This window comes from Manis javanica, chromosome 12 (assembly GCF_040802235.1).
Source record: "Manis javanica isolate MJ-LG chromosome 12, MJ_LKY, whole genome shotgun sequence".
In the NCBI taxonomy this organism is placed as follows: domain Eukaryota; kingdom Metazoa; phylum Chordata; class Mammalia; order Pholidota; family Manidae; genus Manis; species Manis javanica.
Genome location: NC_133167.1, coordinates 39,482,953 through 39,508,336, shown reverse-complemented (window position 1 = coordinate 39,508,336; position 25,384 = coordinate 39,482,953). Strand labels below are relative to the sequence as shown.

The 25,384-nt window shown below is 35.1% G+C and overlaps 1 protein-coding gene across 1 annotated transcript in view; it reads left to right on the top strand.

The window, feature by feature from the left end:
* Positions 1 to 25,125, top strand: part of LOC140845002 (general transcription factor 3C polypeptide 3-like) — a 31,755-nt gene extending 6,630 nt beyond the window's left edge. The window contains exons 5-18 of the mRNA XM_073218422.1: positions 297 to 488; positions 991 to 1,156; positions 4,432 to 4,589; positions 5,134 to 5,205; positions 8,557 to 8,660; positions 9,593 to 9,764; positions 11,975 to 12,177; positions 12,488 to 12,589; positions 13,222 to 13,357; positions 15,206 to 15,443; positions 16,040 to 16,230; positions 17,867 to 17,991; positions 20,921 to 21,073; positions 22,465 to 25,125. Of these exons, the coding sequence (XP_073074523.1) occupies positions 297 to 488; positions 991 to 1,156; positions 4,432 to 4,589; positions 5,134 to 5,205; positions 8,557 to 8,660; positions 9,593 to 9,764; positions 11,975 to 12,177; positions 12,488 to 12,589; positions 13,222 to 13,357; positions 15,206 to 15,443; positions 16,040 to 16,230; positions 17,867 to 17,991; positions 20,921 to 21,073; positions 22,465 to 22,587 (2,135 nt within the window). The 3' untranslated portion in view covers positions 22,588 to 25,125. The remainder of the gene's footprint in view (positions 1 to 296; positions 489 to 990; positions 1,157 to 4,431; positions 4,590 to 5,133; positions 5,206 to 8,556; positions 8,661 to 9,592; positions 9,765 to 11,974; positions 12,178 to 12,487; positions 12,590 to 13,221; positions 13,358 to 15,205; positions 15,444 to 16,039; positions 16,231 to 17,866; positions 17,992 to 20,920; positions 21,074 to 22,464) is intronic.
* The last annotated feature ends 259 nt before the right edge of the window (positions 25,126 to 25,384 follow it).

Sequence of the window (25,384 nt, the reverse complement as noted above, 5' to 3'; positions counted from 1 at the left end):
GCATTTAGCCTTAACAAAGAGGAATTTTCATGCGTGTTATGGTGGAGAGTATGGTTTTTCATGAAATTATACTTTGCTTAGAGAAAAATAATACTTAAAAAATTTTGAAGTGTATGAAAGTAAAGTAAATACATTCTCATGTTTATTCTCAATTCCACTAAATAGTTTGTATGATTCTGCTAGAGCGATTTAAGAGTTTAAGTATTAAAAAACGGATCACTATTGAGCCATAGGAGTGACATTTACTCAAGTCTCTTTCCTCAGCTAATAGAGTTTGTTTTTTGAATTTGTTATAGCTCCTCTGGCTTATGAGCCGTTTTCTACTCTTGCCATGATATATGAGGACCAAGGCGACATGGAGAAATCCTTGCAGTTTGAGTTAATTGCTGCACATTTAAATCCCAGTAATACTGAAGAATGGGTTAGATTGGCAGAAATGTCTCTGGAACAAGATAATATTAAGCAGGCTATTTTTTGCTACACAAAAGGTAATTAGAATGTTTTTCTCATTCTGTTTGATAAAATGTTACATAATAAGTTTTTTGATAACTTCACTTGCTACTCTGGGGTGATGTTAGATGAAATATATTTATTCTTTATATTCTGTTCTACTGGAGATAAGTATTTGGGGTTCCTCTGCTTTCATGTTTATTAGCAACTTTATATTGTGAGTTACTATAGGACAAAAGTTGGTAGAGCATTAACTTCTGTTTCCCACTGAGGTCAGTGTTAGTTCTAGGGCTATTTCTTGAGGGTTAACATTACACTAAGAGTGACCAATGAAGATTAATATGGAGATTCAGATTCTTTCTGGTCTTGGATCAAACCTAGCTGGGAGTTCCTGTGAAGGTAGGTGCCCTCCAGAATAACCGTTGGAGAATTGGTTTAGAGTGTTTATTAAATTTTCAGAAAAAAGGATGGGTCACACCCAGGTACCATGAACCCCTTGTTGTGAAAAATCATAATTTATATTCCATTTTTTCTCTTTAGCTCTTAAATATGAACCTACTAATGTCCGTTATTTGTGGGAGCGGTCAAGCCTCTATGAACAGATGGGAGATCATAAAATGGCAATGGATGGTTATAGGCGTATTTTAAACCTATTGTCTCCATCTGATGGAGAACGCTTCATGCAGTTGGCTAGAGATACGGCAAAGTAAGTTTGGAGTGAAACCCTTGTTAATCATGTTAGAATTGAAGGCATATATTCGAACTAGAATATACATTTTAAGAAGTCAAAAATACGTTTTACTTCCTGTATTTTGGGTTTTTGTTTTCTTTTTTCCCCAGTTCTTTTCTGTTTGTTTGTTTGTTTGTTTTTTCTTCTTCAGTACTTTCCCATTTCCAAGTTAACTGTGTTAGTGCTTGGAATAATTTGTATACATGATTACCTTCCAAGTGCTCAGAAGATTAAAAATGGGGCATATTCTGAAAGGATGACTAGGTTCTCAGGTTTTCATAACTTAGTTGATGTTTGTGCATTTATGTACTCAGTTATGTGTATTTGCAGTAACATTTTGAATTATTTATTAGTGATGTGCTAAGGAAATGCTTGTAATCTGAATCTTATGTAATCATTTTATTTTGAGCCAGTACTAGAATAACATTTTAAGATAAAAAATTTTCTTTATGGTTGACACATGCATCTAAAATACTGCATCTATTGCATTTATTCCTCTGATATGCTGTACATCAATTATAGCAGAAAATATTTTGGCTAAGTGATGCCTTGTGGTATGCTGTCTATTATAGGGATATTTGTTACATAGAGTATTTCAGCCTAGGAGCAACCATCCCTATCTGGGTGTCTTAGGGGTGAACCCTTTTAATCCTATGGCCATTGCTGTGAAGATGATTAGCTGTGAAATCACCCCCTATCCTCCCCAGGATGGGTTATATAGGAGTACTAGAAGCATTTTTAGGAAGTTTGTTAAGGTAAAGCAACCCTAAATTGATTCCTGATGTATATATATAATAAGCATTGAGGATCTTCCCAGGTTATCTGCTGTCATATTTGTAGCTGTCCTAGTAGTTAGTCCAGTAAGGTACTTAATAAACTATTAGATTGTCTATGTAGTAATTTTGTTTTCCACTTTATTTATAATACTTTTGTTAAGAAAGGGTGGTGATGAACAGTTCTGCCACTGCCATAGAAATCTTTTCTATGTGGAATTCTGTTACTGTAATTTCTGATTGATTAGGCTTTTACTTGGTCCCTACTTTTCCTCCAGAAGTATTTATTGTATGTAAGTGATGTGCTAGACACTGTACAGGACACTAGGAGATCATTATTGAGTGAGTTTTAATATTCCCTTCCCTTGTGGAACTTACATTGTAGTTAGGGGACACAGGCAATAAACGAAACAGCTAAAGATATGGTATGTCACCTATTGATAAGGGATATGAAGAAAAATGAAGCTGGCAAGGAGGACAGGAAGTTGAAGGACAGGACTGTGTTATTTTAAGTAGGGTGATTAGAGAAGAACTTAATTCCTTATGTAGTGGTCATACAGACCTGAAAGTAAACTGAAAGAGGTATGGGAACAGATATTTAGGGAAGGGTATCAGAGGCAAAGGAAATGGCGTGCAGAGGTATGCCTAGGGAACAACATGGAAGCTGAGGGCTTAAGGGGAGTATAGCAGGAGGTAAGGTCAGAGGTGTCAGGAAAAGATCACTTAGCAATTTTGGGCATTGTGAGGACTTGGCTTTTACTCTGAGTATGTTTGGAAGCAATTGGAAGGTTTTGAGTATGAGACTGACATGGTTTGACTTTAATTTTAAATGCATCAGTTCTGGCTGCTCTTTTGAGAATAGATCAAGAAGTGGTAAGGGCAGAAGCAGGGAGACCAGTTAGGAAATTATTGCAATAATTCATTGACAGGATAATGGTAGCTTGGACCAGGACAAAGGCAGCAGGAGGAGGTAAGAAGTAATCAGATTCTAGATACATTCTGAAGGCTAGACTCTGAGGATTTTGTGATAGGAGGTGATGTGTGTGTGTGTGTGTAAGAGAGAGAGAAGGGGAGAGTTCTGAGGACTAAACACTGAGGCATTCCTGTGTTTAGAAGTCAGTAAGATAAGGAGGAAACAGGGAGACTGAAAGGAAATGGACAATAAAGTAGGGGGAAACTGAGAACATGGTAGTCTAGAAATTTACTTAAGCAAGCACTTGAGGGAGGAGGAATGATCATGTGTGTGGAGTACTCCAGAGAGGTCATGTAAAATGAGGACTGACTGTTGACATTGGAGATGGGGGGAGGGTTTTGGGAGATAGGTGCTCTTTGGAGAAACTTGTTAGGGGTGCATAAGAATGGGAGGTGATTGGAATGGGCTACTGGGGTGAGAGATCTTTTTTAAGTTGGGGAAAATTGTAACATACTTGTATTGAGATGGGATAATCCACAATTGAGAGACTCTTTGAAGATATATGAAAGAAGGGACAATTGCTTGGGTGATATCCTTGAGTCAGGTTGTAGGGAATGGGATCTAATTGATCTTATAAGTGGAGAAAGCAGAGGATAGAGCCATGGGTGTGCATAAATTGGAAGATGTGCTGGGAGTATGTGGGATGTGTCAATTTGATTCTCTTTGTAAAATAAGAAGTACGGTCATCATAGAGAGTAAGGATGGGAGAGTATTAGAGGTTTGACGGGAGAGGGGAAGATGTGAAATAGTCGTCCAGGTCCTTGGTTCCCTGCTACCCCACAGACGGGCAGCATTTGATCACCTGAGAATGGGTCACAAATGTAGAAAATCTTGGCCCTGCCCCAGCTCTACTGGATCAGAATATGCTTTTTTTTTTTTTTTTTTTTTACAAGATCTTAGTTACTCTGTATGCACATTCAAGTTTGAAGAGTACTGGACTAAACACCTAGTAAGATTTCTGGTCAGCATGATGGGTGCACTTGAGGCTAGTGAGTCCAGTCAGCATGGTCAGCTTGACAGGTGGTGGTAGAGAGTAGGCATATTTGTATTAACTTGGTTGGGGGTTTATCAGATTAATAAAGGGAGAGAAGGGCAAGAGAACTGAGATGTGCAAGGGAGGAATTACAGTGTTGGACCCTGGAGGAGGAGGCACGTGAGGACAGGAAGGGCACAGAGACAGTGAGTGAAAAGGTGGCAGGATCAGTGCTCTGTCGAGCCCAGTGAGATAGCAGAGTTGTCCGTGTTGGGTTACAGAGGCCTCAGGTGGGATGATAGGAGGCAGCTTCTGGAGAGTGAGACGCTTGACACTGAGACGTTACACTGACATAGCACGGCTTTCTCTAGATTAACCGTGATGATGATTTTAAAGAAGAGTTTTTTCTCTTCTCAAAGTTTAAGAAAATGAAAATCATAGTTAATAAAGGGCCTAGCAAGGAATGAGTTTTATAGTGTAATTCTGTAATCTGAAGTAAGTACTCATCCGTTTTGCCATTTATTTTTTTTAGGAGTTACTATGAAGCCAATGATGTTACTTCAGCTATTAACATAATTGAAGAAGCTTTCTCAAAACACCAGGCCCTTGTCTCCATGGAGGATGTTAACATAGCAGCTGAACTATACATTTCTAACAAACAATATGACAGAGCTTTGGAGGTAGGAACACGTAATGAGTTTCTTCACTAGATTTTGATGTGTTTCTGTATTCTAGAAATTCCTACAAATTGACTATTCTTTATTTTAGTTATATATGTTAAATAACTTGTACACTAAATTATATATTGAAGTCTGTATGGAAACAGATTTCTAGATTCTATAGTAATTCCATATGCAGTATAAAGTGTAGTTATCATATGGTAAAGGCTTTTGCCATTATCGCAGTGCCAGATGTATCTGTATTTCAGGGTAGCAGGACTTGGCAGCCGGACTAATTGCTATGATTCAGTTCCTAAGCTGTTGGGAAAAGTAGGTTGGTTTGGTGCACAGGAATTATATCCTTAAGCATTAATGTGATATAAGATATGATATAAAAATGTTAACCGTATCACAGCGGTTCCTTATTGTAGAGAGATGTACTGTTGCTTTTTATTGTCCACTTATCTGTTTTATATGTTATAATGATTATTTGGATTAACTGTACAAATTTTTGCACTGTGAAAAGGTTTTTTAAACATACCTATTGTGTCATTTCCTTTTTCCCCTTCTTTTAGGTAATTACGATTTTTCTGGAATTGTGCTGGAAAAGAAAACTACAGAAGAAGGCGCTCCAGAAGAGAGTAAAGGTTGTAGTATGATTATGTCTGCATTTTCTGCCATATTCTGCATATTGAAGTGTATGTAATCCTCTCTTGTTCATAATGTGGCATTTGGAAATCTATAATGTTCTTATAACATTTTCCCAAGAAGCGTTTTTTCCTCACAAAGATTTCATTACATTTTCCATGATTATTACATTTTCTCATAGGAAAGTAATTTTTAAAAATTTGTTTTCAGTCCTCAATTTCTCAGTACATCCATTTGAATGCAGTATTTCTCACTGACCCAGGCTCTCTTAGTGATATGTGCAAAAGGAATGGATTAGTGAAGAGCTTATCAGAAACCTTTAAATGTAAAGCAATTTACTTTTCAAAATGGTCTTAAAATGCTGTCATTGAAAAAAATTCTACTTTGAAGTTAAACATTCACATAAAAAGTAGAAATCAATATTATCCTACATTGTTTGAACACTTAAATGTATAATTAGGCAGCTGGTTAGAAAGTCACACCTGAAGTGTAGCTTGCAGTGTTTCAGCTCATTCCCCCATCCCAGCTCTTTGCTTGCCCATTAACCTGTTGTATGAAAATACTAACAGGCAAGACCCTAAGTGAGGTTCAACAAATTGATCTTCTTTATGAGCAGAGTAGATATCCCTGGTCATGCAAGGAGGTTCCTGTGTTGTACCCTCCACCTAGACCCAATGAGGCTTTGGTGGTGCTGGGGAAGCAGGGGAGGCCCTTGGTACTGAGCCCTGCCTGCTTCACAATAGCTGCCTCCCTACCCTGTCATAAGACCTAAAGATTCCATCATCATATAATCCTTTGGGTTAAGGCATGATTATTTGAAAACAGAACCCTTTTATTTACATGATCTGTCCTAATGGAAAGAAGTAACCATTTACATAAATCCATTTATGCTAATTTGTAGAGAATCAAGCCCATGATAAGGGACAAATCAATACTGAAGTGAAAACTTGTTGGGAAATAAAAAGACCAGTTATGTCAAAGTTTCTTGTAAGTGCCTCCGGTAGGTGTGTGTGGAATATACAGATGAGTATGACATTTTCTGTCCTCAAGGAAGTGAGGAGAATATGGGTTCAAATGAAATGTATACAATAAGGAACTGTGTGATAATTTCCATAGTAAAACTGGCATTTTGGGAAACTAGAGGAGGGTGATATAAAAGATCAGAGGCTGTTTCTAGAAGTATATTTTAAGCGGACACCCATGGGGAAGTGCCTTTCCGACTGAGGTCACAGGGTGTGGGATCACTGCTTGGTATGGACAGGACCAGATAGGGTGCTTTCTCCGAGTGATTCAGATAGTAGAGTGACTAGAGTAAGGAGCAGGGATTGTAATGCTGTCAGGAATAGGAATTGTAATGCTATCACAGCATGAATGAGGGCATCTGAAGGGCTCTGCCAGTTTTGATACTTTTATTGTACATGGCCTAGCCTAGAGCCAAGTTCCAGTTAAGTTGTTATTTTGCAGCCATAATTTCTGTTTAAGATCTTTCTTCAAAAAAATTATATTCATGTTGAAAATTGTTCTTTCCATTGTTTTGGAAAATATGAAAGAAATACAGAGCTGTGTTCAAGTTTTAATTGTACATATAGATTATTCATTTTGTTTAATACATTTTTCTATATTTCATTGATCCATCCTTCCTTCTTCCCTCTTTTTTTTACTTTTTTAATGAGTTAGCATACCTGAAATCAGGAAACATCTTCAATCAATGACATGTCATAGTTGAACTAGTGGTGTTTTTCTTTCTTAGTATATAAAATAATGGTGCATCTGAAATCTGTGGCATCTTAGAGTTGGTGAAATAACTTCAAAGAAAAAGATATGTCCAGAAGACTAGGAGATTAAAACACTTCCAAAGTGAGCAAAGATGATTGTTTTTCATATGCATTTAAAAAAATAACATTTATTGATGGATTAATTGAGGTTCACATTTTTTGATTCTTGTAAATGTGAATGACCTAATGAGAGTTCAGGAGAATAAAGTGTCAGTGACAAAATATAAGCTTTTTAAAAGAAACTGCTGTTAAATGTTAGTACAGTATTATTTCAGCTGTTAGGGCTGTAAATAATATATACTGTATTTTTTAGCATTGTCAAGTTGGCATTAAAGTGCCTGAATACTTGGTCTCAATCTCTTACACCTATCTGATTAAACTGGTAATAGTTTGTGGATTGCCACAGGTCCCAGACTATACCCTTTGAGTAGCACTGCCCTGTAGGATTTATAAAGTGCCTTCTTGACCTGAGTTCTACCTAGTGTGATAATGCGAGTGTGACCTCCAGTTTCTTTTTGTTTGAATTTGTCTGCTCTATCTTTGTCCTTTTATTTTCAGCCTTCCTGACTTAGATGATTTTAGGCATGTGTCTTATTTTCAACATAAAGTTGAGTTTTACTTTGTGATTATTTCTGAAATCAAACTTTTGATTTACACATTGTACACACTATATCTCTAATTGGTATACCATAGCTACTGGCTACAGAAGAAATATGCTATGGATATAGCCTTAAGTCACTTAGACTAGGCCTTATCCCCATGGAACTTACGTTCTAGTGTGAGTAAATTTACGTATTGGGACTCTCATTGAGCAGAATAAGTTTCTTAAGCTGGTTTTCTGGTACTAGGTATTGTTTTGGAGTAAGTGATACAAAGTCGCTTAAGTAAGCTTGTCCATATCTTATTCTTGGTAATTTTATTCAGTACTATAATTTATATGACAAGTTCTAGAAAACAGATCAAACTTACTTCATTTTAACATAATTTAAAATTTATTCTACCATTTCAGATGAATCTCTGATAACCCTCTATGCTTCAGCTTTTTCTGATATGGAAGCTTATTTGGAATTTATTAGACTTTTCAAAATATAAAATACTTTAAATGCAGATAAAAATCCCTTTGATTAACTTCCCAGTGCTTTAAAAATTGTTTTGCTGTAATTGTTTTAGAAGACAACACAGTATTGTTTTATCCCTTTCTCATCCTCTTTGTAGTGAAGACGAAAAAGATGCTTTTGAATTCAAGAAGGGAAAAAGAGAGCTCAGATATCCTTATTTGTCATTTTTGGCTTTTTAGTTCTCTGTAGTTTTGATAGGAGGTGTGGGAGTTCATGTAGGTTTCGGGTAAGTGCATAAGATATTCAGAAAGGATTAGGAAGGGTAATTGCTACCAAAGGACAGACTGAAGGAGGGATAAGAATCTAGTAGCAGAGTTGGCCAAACTTTGAATTGATTATAGAATCACTTGCTTTGAATGAAGTAAATGTGCTCTCACATAGAAGGTAGTTTGCTTCATTTGCCCCACATTCTAAGCTCTCACACGTGGGAACTGCCTTTTATCTGTCTAACCCATAGCTAATGAGAATGTTACCTGCACTATCCCTGAGGGCATACCAATAGACATCACAGTGAAGCTGATGGTCTGCCTTGTACATCTCAATATCCTCGAACCACTTAATGTAAGTAACATTCAGATCAAATCCACGTTATTTTTTGTAGATGACAAGAAATTATAAATTGACCCTGACTTCACATTTCTTAATAATCAGGAAGTCGCCATAAGCATCAAATTATTTTTGTGTGAATAAAAGTGTTTTGGAACTTTTAATTATAGTAATTTGTTTTTCTTTCAAAATGAGAAAAATAAGAATATATGATTAGGCCTTTTAAACAATTGGTAATTTGTTACAGCTATTCTCTTTTGCTGACTTTTTGCTAAGTATTTCATTGAATAAAAAATGTATTGAGCATTCACTTTGCAGACCTTAGGAGGAGGTATTGAATAAATAGAGAAATCCCTGCTCTAATTATTCTTTTGTTCTAGTGGGATTAATAGGTAATAAATAAAATAAATACATTAAATATAGGCTGTTAGTTGGTGATAAGTGCTCTGAGAAAAATCAAACAGGGGAAAAGAATAGAAAACATTGGGGATGGGAGGAGTTGGCAATTTTAAATAGGTTGGGTCAAGAAAGGCCTCCTTGAGAATGTGACATTTAAATAATGACATAAAGGAAGTGAGGAAGTAAGCCGTGTAGATACAGGAAAGAACAGCTTCCCTGAAACATGGGCAAGCACAGAGGCCCTGGAGCCTGGGTATGTTTGACCTGCTAGAGGAGGAGCCCAACAAATCAGTGGCCTTAGCTGCTGCTATACCTGCCTTCTAACCGGCTTTCAAAAGTTGAATGAGTGGATGATAGCAGTATGAGTTCTTTTTAATAAAGATACAGAAATGAGTAGAAAAAAGTGACAGTTTAAAGCTATTTTTATTAAGCTTTGCTCCTTTTATGCTTGCCTCAGATGACCAATATTTAAGTTAAAAAGAAAAATATATATAGCTGTGCATAGTTGTAATGAATGTTTGACTTCAGGCTTTTGTTTTGCATCCTAGCCTCTCCTGACAGCACTAGTGGAACAGAATCCTGAAGATATGGGAGACCTGTATCTAGATGTTGCTGAGGCTTTTCTGGATGTTGGTGAATATAATTCTGCACTTCCTCTCCTTAGTGCATTGGTTTGCTCTGAAAGATACAACCTTGCAGTAGTTTGGCTTCGGCATGCAGGTAATACCTTTTTGTGGGAGGAAGAAGTTTTAATAACATAAGCAGGCAAGAACTTACTTTCCAAAGATGCAGTGATTGTTAGAGAATATTAATGTCTTAGTGAAAGTATTTCTGATTGCGGAGCAGTTTTTTGAAAGTCAGTGTTTTCACTTGTCCTGCCCCGAGTGATGCCCCCCTCACTAGTCGTTTGGAGGAATGATTCACTTAATGGTACCAACTGAAGTAGAGGCATTAACATGTCCCTGTTAAAAATACCTTAAATACCTGTCTTTTACCTGTGTTAACTAAAGGGTTTGGTTCCTAGTAATAGATTGTCAGACTTGGAGTGCAATCTGATATTTGAAGAGTTTTACAGGTTTATATTTAATATGTCATTTTTGGGAAAAATTTGATGGATTCTCAATGTTCTTTGAGCTGAAAATATGCTCAGGATTGGGTTTTATGTACCATTTTATTGGAAATCCACATTAATCTGCAATAAATCATTTAGAATAGAAATATAGCTTAAGAAAAAGAACCGAATTTTTTAATGAAATGTATGAAAGCCAAAAATATTCTAATAGGATTTCATATAGCATTAACATAAAAGATACATTGAAATTTGAACAGTCTTTGTTTAAAATACTGCATTATGGCAGAAAGTTCTTATTGTTCTGAAAATGTTACATCATGGCAAAAAGTTCTATAACTAGAAAAGCATTGGTTGACATTTTAGGGTATTTTGAAACATATCACAGATATGAAATAGCAAAGAGCGCTTAATGATTAAAATGACACTTCTGTTTAGGTGGGTGAATATGAATGCAAATGTAACACCATCATTAAAAGTTTTATTATTTGTGTATTTGAATTTTAAGACATGAGCAGGGAGTTGAGTTTTTATCACCTCCCTAAGTCTGTGATAATTGAAACTGCTCCTGTTGCTAATAGTAGATACTTGACACATCCTGCTTAATTATGATTATGATTCTGGTAAGTGATGTTTCCATTGTGAGCTTGTGTAGCTTTGCAGTGATTGGAAGGTTAAAACTTCAGAGTCATCTAAAAATCATAAATTTGGGATTGGTACATTAGAGAGATAATTAAAGGAATTAATGCCTGTGGCATAATAACAAAATATCTTTAAAAGTGAAAAATGAAAAATGCAGTCATGATGATGCATCCATATTTAGTAGTCTTGCTTTATTATCAAAGTTTAACTGAAAGATAATTTAGTAGAAGTCTGAAAAATTTAAGGTTTAAGAAAGCAGAAGTCCCATTTTAGGAGATAATCATGGTGAAAAAGGAAAGAGGTGAAAGGGCTTCAGTTACTGTTGTGGCCATCAGGGTGAGAAGAAGAAATGCTGACAGGAATTCATTTTCAAGTTCTGAGGATAGGACTTAATAATTGATTGGCATAAGATTTGAGGAATAGGGCCCAGTAACTTTGCTTCTGAGAACTTGTCCTGAGAAAATCATTGAGTGAGGTGAGAGGTGGTAGTTTATATTGGTGATCACAAAACTCTGGAGCCTGGCAGGTAACAAAAATGAGTAAAATGCACGAGTGGGAAGGCTCTAGGGCAGGGAGCTGGGGAACCCCGTCTAAAGGATACTGCTGTTCCTCAGGTTAGGCTGATGTGCCGTGTGGGAATGGGGCACCCACTGCACCAACCCCAGAGTTTTCAAAAGAATCCAGAAACTCAGATTTCATAAACATGCTGATTTTTAAAAATGTAGACAACTCAGGGTTTTTTATAGCGCTATGGCCTAACAAAACACATCTGAGGGTTAAACTGGTCTGCCAATTTTTAAACCTGAAGATGTTTACTGTGGTGTTATTTATTAGAGTAAAAGTTTAGAAATAACTTAAATGTCAAGTAATATGGTTCAGTAAATAATCAATTTGATTGAATATTATAACCATTCAAAAGGCCGATGAAGACATGGGAAAATGTTGAAAGCATAATGCCAAGTGAATAAAGCAGAACCCCAAATTGTACGTGTATACTGATTAATCCTTGTAAGCAGTTTGGGTTTAGAGAAATCAATAGATTGATTAATCAGTGGAGATTAGAAGGGATAGTTGTTTTGAGGTACTAGAAATATGCATATATTTAGTTCTTGTTATAACTTTTTTATATTGCTATACTGTATTTCTTTAAAAATGGAGAAATGATTTTTTGGCCTGCTTCCAAATCTGTAGTTCATATTTATGCTTTAACACATTTTAGAATGTTTAAAGGCCTTAGGCTATATGGAGCGAGCTGCCGAAAGCTATGAGAAAGTGGTTGATCTGGCCCCCCTCCATTTGGATGCAAGAATTTCACTTTCCACACTTCAGCAGCAGCTGGGCCGCCCTGAGAAAGCCCTGGAGGCTCTGGAACCAATGTATGATCCAGACACGTTAGCACAAGATGCAAATGCTGCACAGCAGGTAGGCCATGTAACAGAAAGAAGTTTTCATTGGTGGGCTGCATTTTAGAACTTTCTTCTCAGGACATGTTGTATCCAAAAGTTTTGTTTTAGTTTATTAAATGGTTTTGAAAATGGTTTTGAATCATTTTAGTCACTTATTAGACATTGTAAATTACAGTTTCTAGAATATCGGGTCTTAATTCTTGTGAAAGATCATAAAACAAATATCCTTAAGGTTTGATTTCTAAGACAGAACTTCTCTATGCAAACAAAACAACCTGCAGCAAAGGCATCTTGTCACACTCATTGTCATGTGCTTATTTATTTAGGAACTCAAGTTACTGCTTCATCGTTCTACTCTGTTGTTTTCACAAGGCAAAATGTATGGTTATGTGGATACCTTACTTACCATGTTGGCCATGCTTTTAAAGGTGGGTAATGATCTTTCTTTATATTAACATTATTGGCTTTTTAAATGTTTAGAATTTGTTTAAATATAGATTATAGCTATTTTATAACCATTTTATTCTACTAAATAAACTTTTTAAAGTGAAAGTCAGATATAGACAAAAGACTTAAAGATTTATGGTATGTAATTGAAAGTTCTAATGAAAATGTAAACTTGACTGTAGATTAACTGAAATAAAATCTATGCTAGTACGTATTTAGAAAGGTGAGAGCCATGATTTTATCAGTCATTAGCCCTGTAGACACTACTATGTGCCAAAATTGTTCACCTTGCAGAAATGTTTTCCAGATATGATATCCTTTTTAAGTCTAGCTTTTTTCAGGTAAGTTGTTGTGTGTGTGTGCATGTGTTATAAAGTTAAAGTGAATTTGCCTTCTTCTTCTCTGCTAAGGTAAGTAGTGTGACCCGAATTTCTTTGGTAAGAAGAAAACAGTCTCTTCATTTTCTTTTAGGTATTTAAATACACAGTAATTTGGCCTTTTTATTCCTTATTAAAGAAGCTTTCAGGCATACCTGTGGAACTTATGGCATATAGATTTTCTTTAAAAAATTGTGTGACTAAAAAATATCTCAAGTTTATCATCTTTAATGCAGGTAGCAATGAATAGAGCCCAAGTCTGTTTGATATCCAGTTCCAAATCTGGAGAGAGGCATCTCTACCTTATTAAAGTGTCAAGAGACAAAATATCAGACAACAATGACCAAGAGACAGCAAATTGTGATGCCAAAGGTAATTACTTTCATTTGCTTAATTACATAGAAGTGGCTGAGTTGAAAAAGACTCCTGAGGTTACACCTGACAGTAATCTAATTGAAAATATACCCTTTTCAAATTAAATGAAGTTTTCTAATCTAAATCCCTCAAGTATAATAAACTCATTTGGTGTTTAAAAAAAAGGCTACATGTAAATCATTTAATTTTTATAAGTTGAAAAACATCTGCTTTTATCTTTCTGTGAAAAAAACTAAACATGACTTTTAATTTGGCTTTTCAGGAAGAAAATATATCTTAAATTTATGAAGATTAGATGACTGTACAAATCACTCTACTTGTCCAGTTATTTCAATTACATATATTTCATTCTTTGTCATATTAATTTTTGACAGTGTAGCAATGGTCATATAAACTCTGAAAATAAGTTGCTTTGGCCCAGTCTCAAGTAATGTGAGTTTAAAAGGCATCTATTTTTAGGCTGGAGAAAACATTAAGTATGTTAGGGTGAGGTTATTACTCAGAGAACTGGAAAACATCTAGGTTATAAACTGGAGATACCAAAGATTATTTCATTGTTAATTAATTCAGCAGACATTTATTAAGTCATTGTTACAAGCATGGCAGTGTGCAGTGGGCAGGGCTTTAGAATCCAGAAGAGCTGAATCTCTATAAGCACAATGTTAAAACATAAGTAAGGTGTTTCAGGGAGAAGACTCAGGAAAGGAATGCGCTTTGGCCCCCCATAACCTAGCTCTGATTGCCGCAGAGCCCTGCCGTCTGTCCAGTTCACTGTTTCTGGGCTTATCCTAATAGCTTCTTCCTCGATGGCATGTATTTGGGACTATGTTTCTGTAAGTTTTATTATTCTTTACATTTGAACCTGTTTTCTCTTTCAGTATTTTCTCTTCTCAGGTCCGTTGTTGGTTTTTCTCAGGCTCACAGGGTTTTGTTTTGTTAAGGTGGGTGTCCCCTCATACTCATGTACTAGCATAGGATAAGCAAAGCCTCCTTAGGTTACATACATTTTTGTACTCTGATTTTTTCAGTTATTTTTTCACAGACATTTTCTCATCTTGCTCTATTCTCCTTATAGCTATTCTATGTAAGGAATGTGAATATTCCCTTGGATAGCAGTTCCATAATTTATTTAATCATACCCTTCTTTTTTGATGTATGGTTGATTGTGATAATTTTATAAATAATATAGTAGTGAGCATCTTCATTCCTTTAGATTTATACATACTTTTGATGAATTGTTTAGGATAGGTTCTCAGAAGGAGAATACTGGGTCAAGCTAGAAATGTTTTATGGCTTTTGATATTTCTCAAGGGTATGAAAGGGAGGCTTCTTACAGATAAATAAGGAAGAGAAGATAGTTAAAGGAAAAGAGAAATTTTGAAGCAGATAAAAGAAAATGAAGATTATAAAAAGATGAAGAACAATCTGAATTTCAAAGTATGAATTTGAAATCTTTGCTGAGCAAGCACTTGAATGCCTTTTATGTGCAGACTCCTGTATTTGACGTCAGTCATGAAGTGCACACTCATTCTGCCCTGAAGGACCATATGTCTTAGCTTGCACTGAGAAACACCAGTGAGGTAACTGGACTTTGTAGAGAACAGATTAGAAGTGAGAGTTACCTGGAATTGCAGATTGGCAGAGCGTATGGAGGTGGTGTTGATGGAGTGGAAACAAGCAACTTCCCCTTCTGGTCATTGTCAGAAGAGTGTTGGCAAAAATTCAGGTCTATAGGACCATGGTTATTCAATTTAACCTTAGAACCAATCATGTGAATTCTTCCTTTTAATACTATAGTATTTGGAAATACAGTGACCTAACTGATTTTCACTGGTCTCATTTTAGCAATACTTGCCGTACTCACGAGTGTCTTGACAAAAGATGACTGGTGGAACCTTCTGTTGAAGGCTATATACTCCTTATGTGACCTATCCCGATTTCAGGAGGCTGAGTTACTTGTGGATTCTTCTTTGGAATATTACTCGTTTTATGATGACAGGCAAAAACGCAAAGAGCTGGAATACTTTGGTCTCTCTGCAGCAATTCTGGACAAAAATTTCAGAAAGGCATACAACTATATCAGGTGATTTTTCCAATAACTAAGTTTAATTCATTCTGTGATAGAGTATGTATATTTATTTTTACTTTGTCTCTCATGCTCCAGACCTAGTAACCTATTGTATTTTAACTGCTCTTGCTTACTGGTTAGTTCAGGCCATTGTTGCATGCCCTCTCATATGCTTAACCTCTTGTGTCTCAGTCTACCCATTTAAAATGGCCATCATAACACCACCACCTCATGGGATTATTATGAGGCTTTTAACAATGCCTGGCATGCATTATTGTTAGTTATTACTCAGTATTCATTGTACTGCAGTTACAGTGGGTCAGCAGAGAACATATGAAACTTAAACCACCTGATTCTGTTTTCTGGCTTAAAAGTTTTGTTGAAAAGTAGAAATAAGATGTAGAAATAATGAACTAAAGTAGTATTTTCTGGAAAAAATCATTCACCATGTAAGTGGTTTTGCTTAAATACATTGAAACAATCTGCTTTTCCTTGTTGGGGGATGCTACATTTCAGTGTTGGTAGGACAGCCCCGAAAGGGTTTCATTCTTAGAAATCAGGAAGTTCTTTTCCATCATATTTTTACCATCATCCTCTTTCTGCAATCTTAGGATAATGGTCATGGAAAATGTCAATAAACCCCAGCTCTGGAACATTTTCAATCAAGTTACCATGCACTCCCAAGATGTACGCCATCATCGCTTCTGTCTCCGTTTAATGCTGAAAAACCCAGATAATCATGCCCTGTGTGTCTTAAATGGACATAATGCATTCGTATCTGGTAGTTTTAAGCATGCGCTTGGTAAGTGCCCTGGCACATGACTTTGTCAAGTGTGGGAAGCCTAGTGGTTAAGAGCCAGGCCTCTGGAGTGGAACTGCCTGGACGTAAATAGCAGCTCCTTCATGGCAAGTTCCTCTACTTCCTTTTGGCTCAGTTTCTTTATCTCTGAAGTAGAGATAATAATTGGACCTACCTTGTGGATTTTTTGAAGATTAAATGATAAGTACTTAAAACAATGCGTGGCACATATAGTAAGTGTCTGTAAGTATTGGCAATAATGATAATTTATGTTAGTATTTGTTTTTCTTACGAAGCTTTGGTTTCAAAAGGCTGAAGTGGTCTTATAATTCATTGTAAAGGTCAACAATACTTCCTACTTAGGCATGTTTGTTTTAAAAATAATTTTCATTAATTATGGATTCTTTGCTACCTGATTTTAATTTGCTGTAGTACAAAAAAGGATTTAAGATTTGTTGATAGTTCATCCCCTACTAGACAAGTCTCTATATCAGCATTTATTTACATGATAATTACTTATTCTAATTAAACTCAGGCAAAATTAATCACATAAAAGAATCTTCTGTAATAAGGAATCAGAAGCAAATAAATAGAAAAATACCTAACCAAATGTTTAAACTTATAATGAATAAACTGGGATTTTGGCTACTGAATACTTTAATGTTTCTGTATGGCTGGTGTTTTTGTAATTATTGAGCCAGTAACCTTGAGTATCCAATGTGGAAACTTGCCTCCACTGTGTGTACTTTCTGGAGTTGCTGATTTAATAAGAAAATATAGAATAGAGATTTATTTTATTTTCCTACGTTTAGAAACTCTTACAGAAGGTAAAAATAGAAAGTCCAAATGGCAGTCTAGCATCTGTGCTGCTAAAGATATTCTGTGGTGCTGTTCTTCTGGCATTAGGAGCTGGAAGAAATACAAGTTTTTATCTGTGTGTGATAAATTGTGGATTATTCCTTGAAAAGAAAAATTTGCTTAAAATTCCCTTCATATGGTGAGGCTTTTAACATGAGACAGTTGTGTAGAATAGCATACATGGAATTCTACCCACGAAGCCATAGAATACAGGGAATTCACAGAACCCCAAGTTCTTAATTTGTTATTGGATACATTTATCTTTTTTCAGGAAAAACAAAGTAGTTGCTACATTGAGGAAAACAAATCCCAATCTATAAAACCAAACCTGAACTATTAAAATCTTTTTCTCACCTCCAGGACCTATCACATTTGAATCTATAAGACAAATTAAGTAATTTTACAAAAGAATTCACCAAAAGAAACCTTCCCTTACTGATTTTCAACTAGATTTATGATTGCAGTTCATAAATTTTTTATTTTTTAAGTATTACACTACGTGGAAATGTCTAGCTGTGCCTAAAAAAGCGTTGATTTTAGTTTCTCTTGATCTTCATGGTCAGGATACATTTATGAGTAAATCCTTCTAATTTGTTACATGTTATACGTTATTTTAAAATTCAAAGTAATGTGCCTTTGGTTGATATTTTAGAATGTACACCTTGCAGATGTTAAAAACAGTAATCTTTGTCTAGCCTTAAAATATATTTGAATACGTGTTTGAAGAAATAAAGAACTATGTTCTTGTCATTAACAGCTGACATCATTTTTCATTTTTCAGGACAGTATGTGCAAGCCTTTCGCACCCATCCCCACGAACCTCTCTATAGCCTCTGTATAGGCCTAACCTTTATTCACATGGCATCTCAGAAGTATGTATTAAGAAGACATGCTCTAATTGTGCAGGTAATTAGTTTGGATTTCTCATTACTTAATTTTATATTTTCAAAAAATGAATATTCTTTGTGCTTTTATTATTCTGCTTCAAAAGGAATACTTACTTAGTACATGTGTTGGGATTCCCCATACCTATCCCTGTGTTCAGCGGTCATGGACTCAACATCTAGTGGTACTCCTGTCTAAGACTTAGACATAGACATATAGAAGGATGCACTGCCAGATCATATGGGGAGAAGACACAGGCAGAATCTGGAGAAATTCAGTGAGGCTTCCTCATACTCTGGAGCCCCTAAGACATCCAGCCTGATAGGTCCTGAAAATTGATTTAAATTATTTAAAAAATATATAATAATATGTATCTACAATAATGTGTGAATATGTGACTATGTGCCTGTTTCCTTACCTCATCACTAACACATTGCTCTTTCAAAGTTTTCTTGATTCTTATAGAAATTTGAAAATTAGCTTTTTTGTTTTCTTATTTACCTTTGTATAGCTGGTTTCCTCTCCATTAAGAGTATAAACTGAGAGACCAGAGATCAGACACCTTGTCTGCCTTGTTCACTACTGTATCTTCAACACTTTTGTTTTTGGGATTTCAGTTTTTATGTTCATATGTTTGATGCATGTATAGATAGGTTTTTTTTTTTAAGTAGTTTGGAATGAAGTAGGAGATTTAGTAAAGGATTTTTTTTGTTTGCTTTTTAATGTAACATGGTTAAAAGAAAGCCTAAATTTAAATGCCCATTATAGTTAAAACTGGGTATTTGAGTTCATTATAATATTCTCTTTTGTGTATTCAAATATTTCCAACATAAAAAGTAAAAAACAATTTTCCTTTACTTGGGTATTTATTTGTAATATTTGTCCACCTCTTCCTCTAAGCTTTTTAATGGGTCCTTTTGCTATATACAGTTTATAGGTTTATTTTTAAATTAAGCTATGTATTGAGTACCCACTGTGCCAGGAACTGGGGATATAGCAGTGAGTGAGTACACAGACAGAACTACTTACCCTTGTGAAGCTTATATTCTGATAAATATTAATAGGAAGTTTTTATGGCTTAACTCCTACTAATTAGTTAAAATATGTAGTTTTTTTAGCCTGATAGGACAAAAATTTATTGTACTTCAAAGTAATTTGAAAGCTGGATTTCAAATTACTTTTATGGTTAAAGAGCAGTTTTTAAATGGTTGGGGCAGAGATGAAACCCTAAGTGATGGGTAGATGGAAATTTGCTGTACCAATCTTTCTACTTTTGTGGATGTTAAACATTTTCCATTAAAAAAACTTCTGAAAAGCAAGTTTTGTTGTAAATATCATGATTCTTAAATTGTTTTAATTGTTCATCAGTTTATTCATGCTACAGGACTATAATTAGTGTTCCTTCTCTTTACTTTTAGAAAAAAGTAATTCCATAAGTTTTACTGTCTTTCCTACCTTTATGTCATATTGTAAGAGTAAAAGCTTTCATGTTGTCTTCTATCTCTATTTAACATTTATAAAAAGTGTACTCAGGCCCATCAGTGATTAATGTGATAAAAAATGTTTGAAATTTAACATAGTTACATAGTGCATAGTAAAAAGCACCCTTTTCTTATCCATTAAAATTTTGTTTTTTGTGGTCATATTTTTATAGTTTGTCTATTTGATGATTCACATTACCTAAAATGTAAAGTAAAAAGTAAAGTGGCTGCCCATAGTACCTAGCTTTTTAATCACTAAATGGTTGAATAGTCTTTCAGTTGTCAAGGAGATTACCCTCCTAAATTTGTTAAAAACTTCTTCAAATGCAGCCGGCAGCTCCTACAAGTTCTTTTGGGTTGCAACAGTTCAACTAGGATTACTCTTCCCTCTTTCTGAGAATTTGATTTGTAGATTTGTCATTTTTAAGTATGATGATTTCATATTTCTCTGAGGTTAATAGTTTATCTGCTTTATTTAATAGAACCATGGTTTTCAGTGGAATAGCATATTCGCATATACAGAAATGGGTTCTTTTATTATGCAGAAAGTATGATTTATTGAACATAATTATTTTATCCATAAATGTATTAATTCTAAAGAATTCATTAATTTTTATTTATTTATGAGGGAAAATTTATGACCATTATACATAGATCATGCAGGGAATAATTGCAGTTTATATTCTTTACTCAAAAATTAGCTGGTTTACTCTCAATTCTCAGATAATATATTTACTTAATTACATAGGACACTTGCACCTTTGCAGTCTGTAACTTTCTGTGGATGATAAAAACTGAAGCTGCATTAAAGGGGAACGTGAATACAGAAGGAGTTAAGAAGCAGGCTTTTTGGATGCTGTGACACAGGGAGCAGCGTTGTTACAGCTGTGCTCTATACTAATCCATAAAGGAGTCAGAAGCTTTCAGGGGAAAAAAATCAAGTGTTTTGGACTACGACATTATTAAGGTCCTTAGAGGTAAATTATAAAATAAATTATAAAAGATACTATTCACCCAGAAAGATTAGGTATTATTCAAGTGTGTTTGCTCCTGAGAATAAACCTTTCTAAATTAACCTTATAAGGGCTTGAACTTTATACTTTGGTCAAGCTTTTAGACACCAAAACATTTACTGGCCTCTAATGCCACAAAAGCCAGCTTGAAACCATAAAAAACCAATCCTGAGGCTTATACATTATGGATCTTTGACAGCTACTTGTAACATTTGGCCTTCATTTCCGTGAATATTTTTGTCCTTAGCTTTAAAAACATCTTACCTTACACTTTCAGAAGAGCTCTTGACTACACTGTGATTTGACACTGTAATCCTGACCTGTGTTCTTTAGGGTGGGATTGTGTCTCTTTTTCTAATAGTTGTGTCCTGCACAGAGTGCATCTCGCACATACTGTGGTCCAATACATACTTGTCAAATGAGTGAAATACTGAATTAGCTTTTTCTTTTTGGTAGGGCTTTTCCTTTCTTAATCGTTACCTCAGTCTGCGTGGGCCTTGTCAGGAATCATTCTACAATTTGGGCCGTGGCCTTCACCAACTAGGGCTGATCCATCTTGCAGTCCACTATTATCAGAAAGCCCTGGAGCTACCTCCACTTGCGGCAGAGGTATGGTATGATTTACTTTAAAAACCAAGGAGTCACTGCATTCCATCAATAGATAAGTGCAGTTAGCTCAGTGTTGTGGTCCAATGTAATAAATTACATAATAAAATAGATTTTTCCTTTATTGAATGCATTTATGTTCAGCAACAAGTAGATCTTTGACATCTTGGCCTTGTGACCTAGTCAGCAACCATGTGGACATATATGACTTGTGGTTAGTAATGTTTCGGCTTTCCCAAGATAGACCCGGTGGTTCTGCAGGTTTCAGCTGGTAGACACGGGGCCTCTATTACTCATAAATGAGTAAGAGAGTCATTGCTCATTTCCAAGCCAAAACTAGCTAACATATTTCTCTGTAAAAATGAAAGACCAATATTAATGTAGTTTTCTTTGTTTTAAGATAAGATAGGGTAAAGTGTTGCCAATACTGTGATAATTTCTGTCTAAAATCTAATTTTTAATTTCTGAAGAAAAGTACTATCTTCACTGTTAATTTCTTTACATTGCACTCATAATCCCCACATTCCCTCACAACTGTTTTCTAATTGCCCTTGTTCAACTTTGGTTAATAAGGAAATGAATACATACTTTTAGTTATGCTGATGAAATATATACACTTCTGTGTTCTTTTCTTCATAAGTAGCTTTATGTATTGCTCCTTAAGCTTCCTAGGTAGCAATTTTTCACTGTTGGCAGATGTTTTCAGGTGACTTCAAAATTTTGTATTGGCCATATTAGAAACATAGATCTAATGTACTCCATTGAGTCCATGCTTTGTTATTTAAGTAGAAATAAAGGTAATAACACCCGTAAGGTAATCAGTATAATCAATTTGCTGTATGCCCACCTAGACCTATCCTTTATATGCCTTTCCGTTATATAGTACAGTATTTTCCCCATCTTGTTGTTCATGTGTATTTGTGTTTTTATTTACTTACAATTAATTTTATTTTACCTTCAGAAGTTTCACATTTTTTATGAAGTCAAATCTATTAATCTTTCCCTTTGTGTTTTCTCCTTTTGCTATTACACTTAGAAGGGCCTTTCCTACCCAAGATTTTATTATTATTTTATTCAACCATATTTTTTTCTTTTAAATGGTTTCATTTTTTTTACTGTTAATCCTTAATTCATCTGAAGTTTATTCTGCTATGGCTTGTGGGTGAGACTTTTTCTTTAATTTATTGGTTAGACATTTTAACATATTTGATGATACAGTTCTATAATGATTAACTGAATGAGCATTATCTGATAATTTAGATCTGAGGTATATACATAGTTTTATACTTTTTTTTTAGTATTGTGGATTTTAATAGTTTTTTGAACACTTACACTTACAAAATTGTTCTGGATGTCAGTTTAAATAGAACTCATTTGTGTATTTTTCCCCCTAGGGTATAGAAGTTGACCAGTTAGACTTACGAAGAGATATTGCCTACAATTTATCTCTCATTTATCAGAGCAGCGGGAATATTGGAATGGCTCAAAAACTTTTGTATACCTATTGCTCTATATAATGCACCTCAACTGAGAAAGGAGTACTAGGTAGCTGCTGTGCATGGACCAATATTTTATGTCGCAGGGCTTATTAACCCTAAAATGGAAATGAAAATTTCAGAATTTCTAATTGTATATTTCATTTTTAATGTGTAATTATGATCTTTTGGTAGATATGTAAAATTATCATTCCTACAAGAATTTGTATATTGTTCTGTCATTTTCCTTTAGCATTTTTTTAGTGAAATTGTCCTCAGAGAGGTGAAATGGATAATATTAGCCTTTAAGGCAGCTTACGTTGAAGACACTTAATTTTTACTGTATGAATAAAAAAATTTATTCATCTGTGCATTTCATACCATGTATTAAACACCTACTATGTACCAGGCACTGTAATAGGTGTTTAGAATACGGTAGTAAGACAGGTGTGGCTTCTAATACAATTTTTTAAGCACAGAACTCGAGCATATATTCTTTTGAAAGGCATGTTTGTTACATTGTCACTGCCGAGAGTTGTCCATCTCTTAGTGCCCTGTGACTTTTGCACGGGCAGGTTTTCAAATACATCGTAAAGGTTGTTTGGTAGAGGAGAAACAAATTGGGACTCTTTCTGATGTCAACAATTATGTAATTCACTTAGTTACTAACAAAATTATTTAAAATGGTTATGTGTTAGGAAGGCCAATAATTGGCTGATCTTTCAGTTTTCACCTGCATGTGTCTCAGCTACATAGATTGAGATCTGAGAGGCTGGGCTTAATTCAAAGCATCCTGCTCTGAGGCAAATTTTAAAAATGCATTATCTGATGGCTTTCTGACCAAAACATGGAAAAATGAGGCCTATGTTCAATAATGTGACCTGGTTTCCATTTCAAGATCACTAGGAATGTAGGAAGACTAGGGAGTTATATATATGGAACAGAGTGTTGCTGATAAAGTAAAAATACAGTTAAAAACCTTGTACTTGTCTCAAATAGTGTATATTCTTGAATCTAAGGTAATAGTACTTTTTAGTTTGATAGCAGGTTTTCAGAGTTTCTTTTCAATGGGAAAATAATTGCTATAAGTGCAAGCATAATGTGAATTGCAAGACCCAGTCCTCTTGTGGGAGGAAAACAAGTGTGAGACTTCAGATTAAAGAGGTACAATGAGGGCTCTTTACAAGTTCTTACTACTGTTTATACTGTACATATAACTTTGTAGTTGAAAAGCAAAATTTATATATACTAAGTAAATGTGTCATGTACTCTGTGTATATGTATATCTATAATTTAAGTACATTTTATTTTTATAATTGAAGTTGATTGTCCACTTGCTTATAAGTGTTTTATTTCATGCCATTTGCAGGTAATGATAAAGCTAACCAGAGAGTGATAAGATGTATTCGTATATTAGAATCCTGTGGAACCGAGTGTTCTGTGTTCAAATATTCTCTCTTGAATTAAATTCACTGGGCTGCCTCCAGTGTCTGCTCAATCTTGGAGGAAACAATACATCTCTCTAGCAAGCATCTAAGAAAAAAAGGTTTATATTCCATGAATTTGTTTAGTATTTAAAATCATAGCTACCATTTGTTGAGTGTTTACTGTACAGTGCCAGATACTTTAAATATATTATCTCTGATTCTCTCAGAGAATCACCTGCAAGATAGGTGGTGGTGTTCTTATCATCCCCATTTTATATATGAGAGATTAAATAGCATGTTCAAGATGATTAGCAAGATCCTTCTTGCTCAGATATCTTCCTTCATAGGAACATACTTGCTCCAGCTCAGAGTAACAGCATCAAATTTGTGCATAAGTTTATTTTAGAAAGAAAAAGGAGACTGGCAGTTATTTTTTCTATCCTCCAGGACTTCAGCGTATTAAAAGCACCTGTGGAAAACATATTTGGGGATGTCTTTTCAAAAGCTGAAATCACTTTCTTATCTACCATACTCACTCCAGCCATGGGATCCTGACAGCCACTTTATACAGTGAGGTTTTTTTCTACTGGTCTTAGTTGATTCAGCAGGGAGTCTGCTCCTGAACCAAACTGGGCCAATCAGGAGTTTCATCTCCCTCTTTCCCTGGGAATTTAAAATTGAAAAAGAGCTTTTTGTGGTGCTGGAACTTGAGAGCTGTAAGAACATTTTTTGCTGTCCCCTTGGGCCAACTAGCAGTTAACCCATTCCTTTGAGAAAGAAAAATAAAGCCTATGCATTAAGAGAAGCAGAGATGAGAGATGGAGAGAGTCCCTGCGGCCCCAAAGATTTCCCAGTTTTCTAGTCCCGTCTTTCTAAATCTGTGCTCTTACTCTTACCCTAAAGCTGGGTTCTTTCTATAAGATATTCCTGATTCTACAATAAATTTCACTATACTAGCTTGACCTTTTTCTGTTATTTGCACTCAAAAAAAGTTCTGAGCCATTATCATTCCACCTTAACTTTCATTTTATTATTCATGCTTTTTAGCTATTTTCACAAGAAGAAATGTGACAGCAGATGATGTCCCAGAATTATAAGTAGTGTCATGAAGTCTAATCCACAATAAAAGGATTTTGAAAACTTCAGAGCAGTAGACTGTGCCTACTGTCTGGTGGTATAAAGTTAACAGTAAGACCGTAAAATTGATACCTGTGCTTCTGATGGCTGTTCACATGTAAGAAGCATAATATCCTGACCAAGGTAAAACATGGAAAAGGAGGAGTTAATGCCCAAGGTAGGTGAGGATATTCTAAGGGGGAGCTATAAATAAGTTCTACCTCATATAAATGAGGGTCTGTAGTCCCCAAACCAGTTGCTGTTTTGTTAAGAAACTGCAAATTATACTTTTTGAG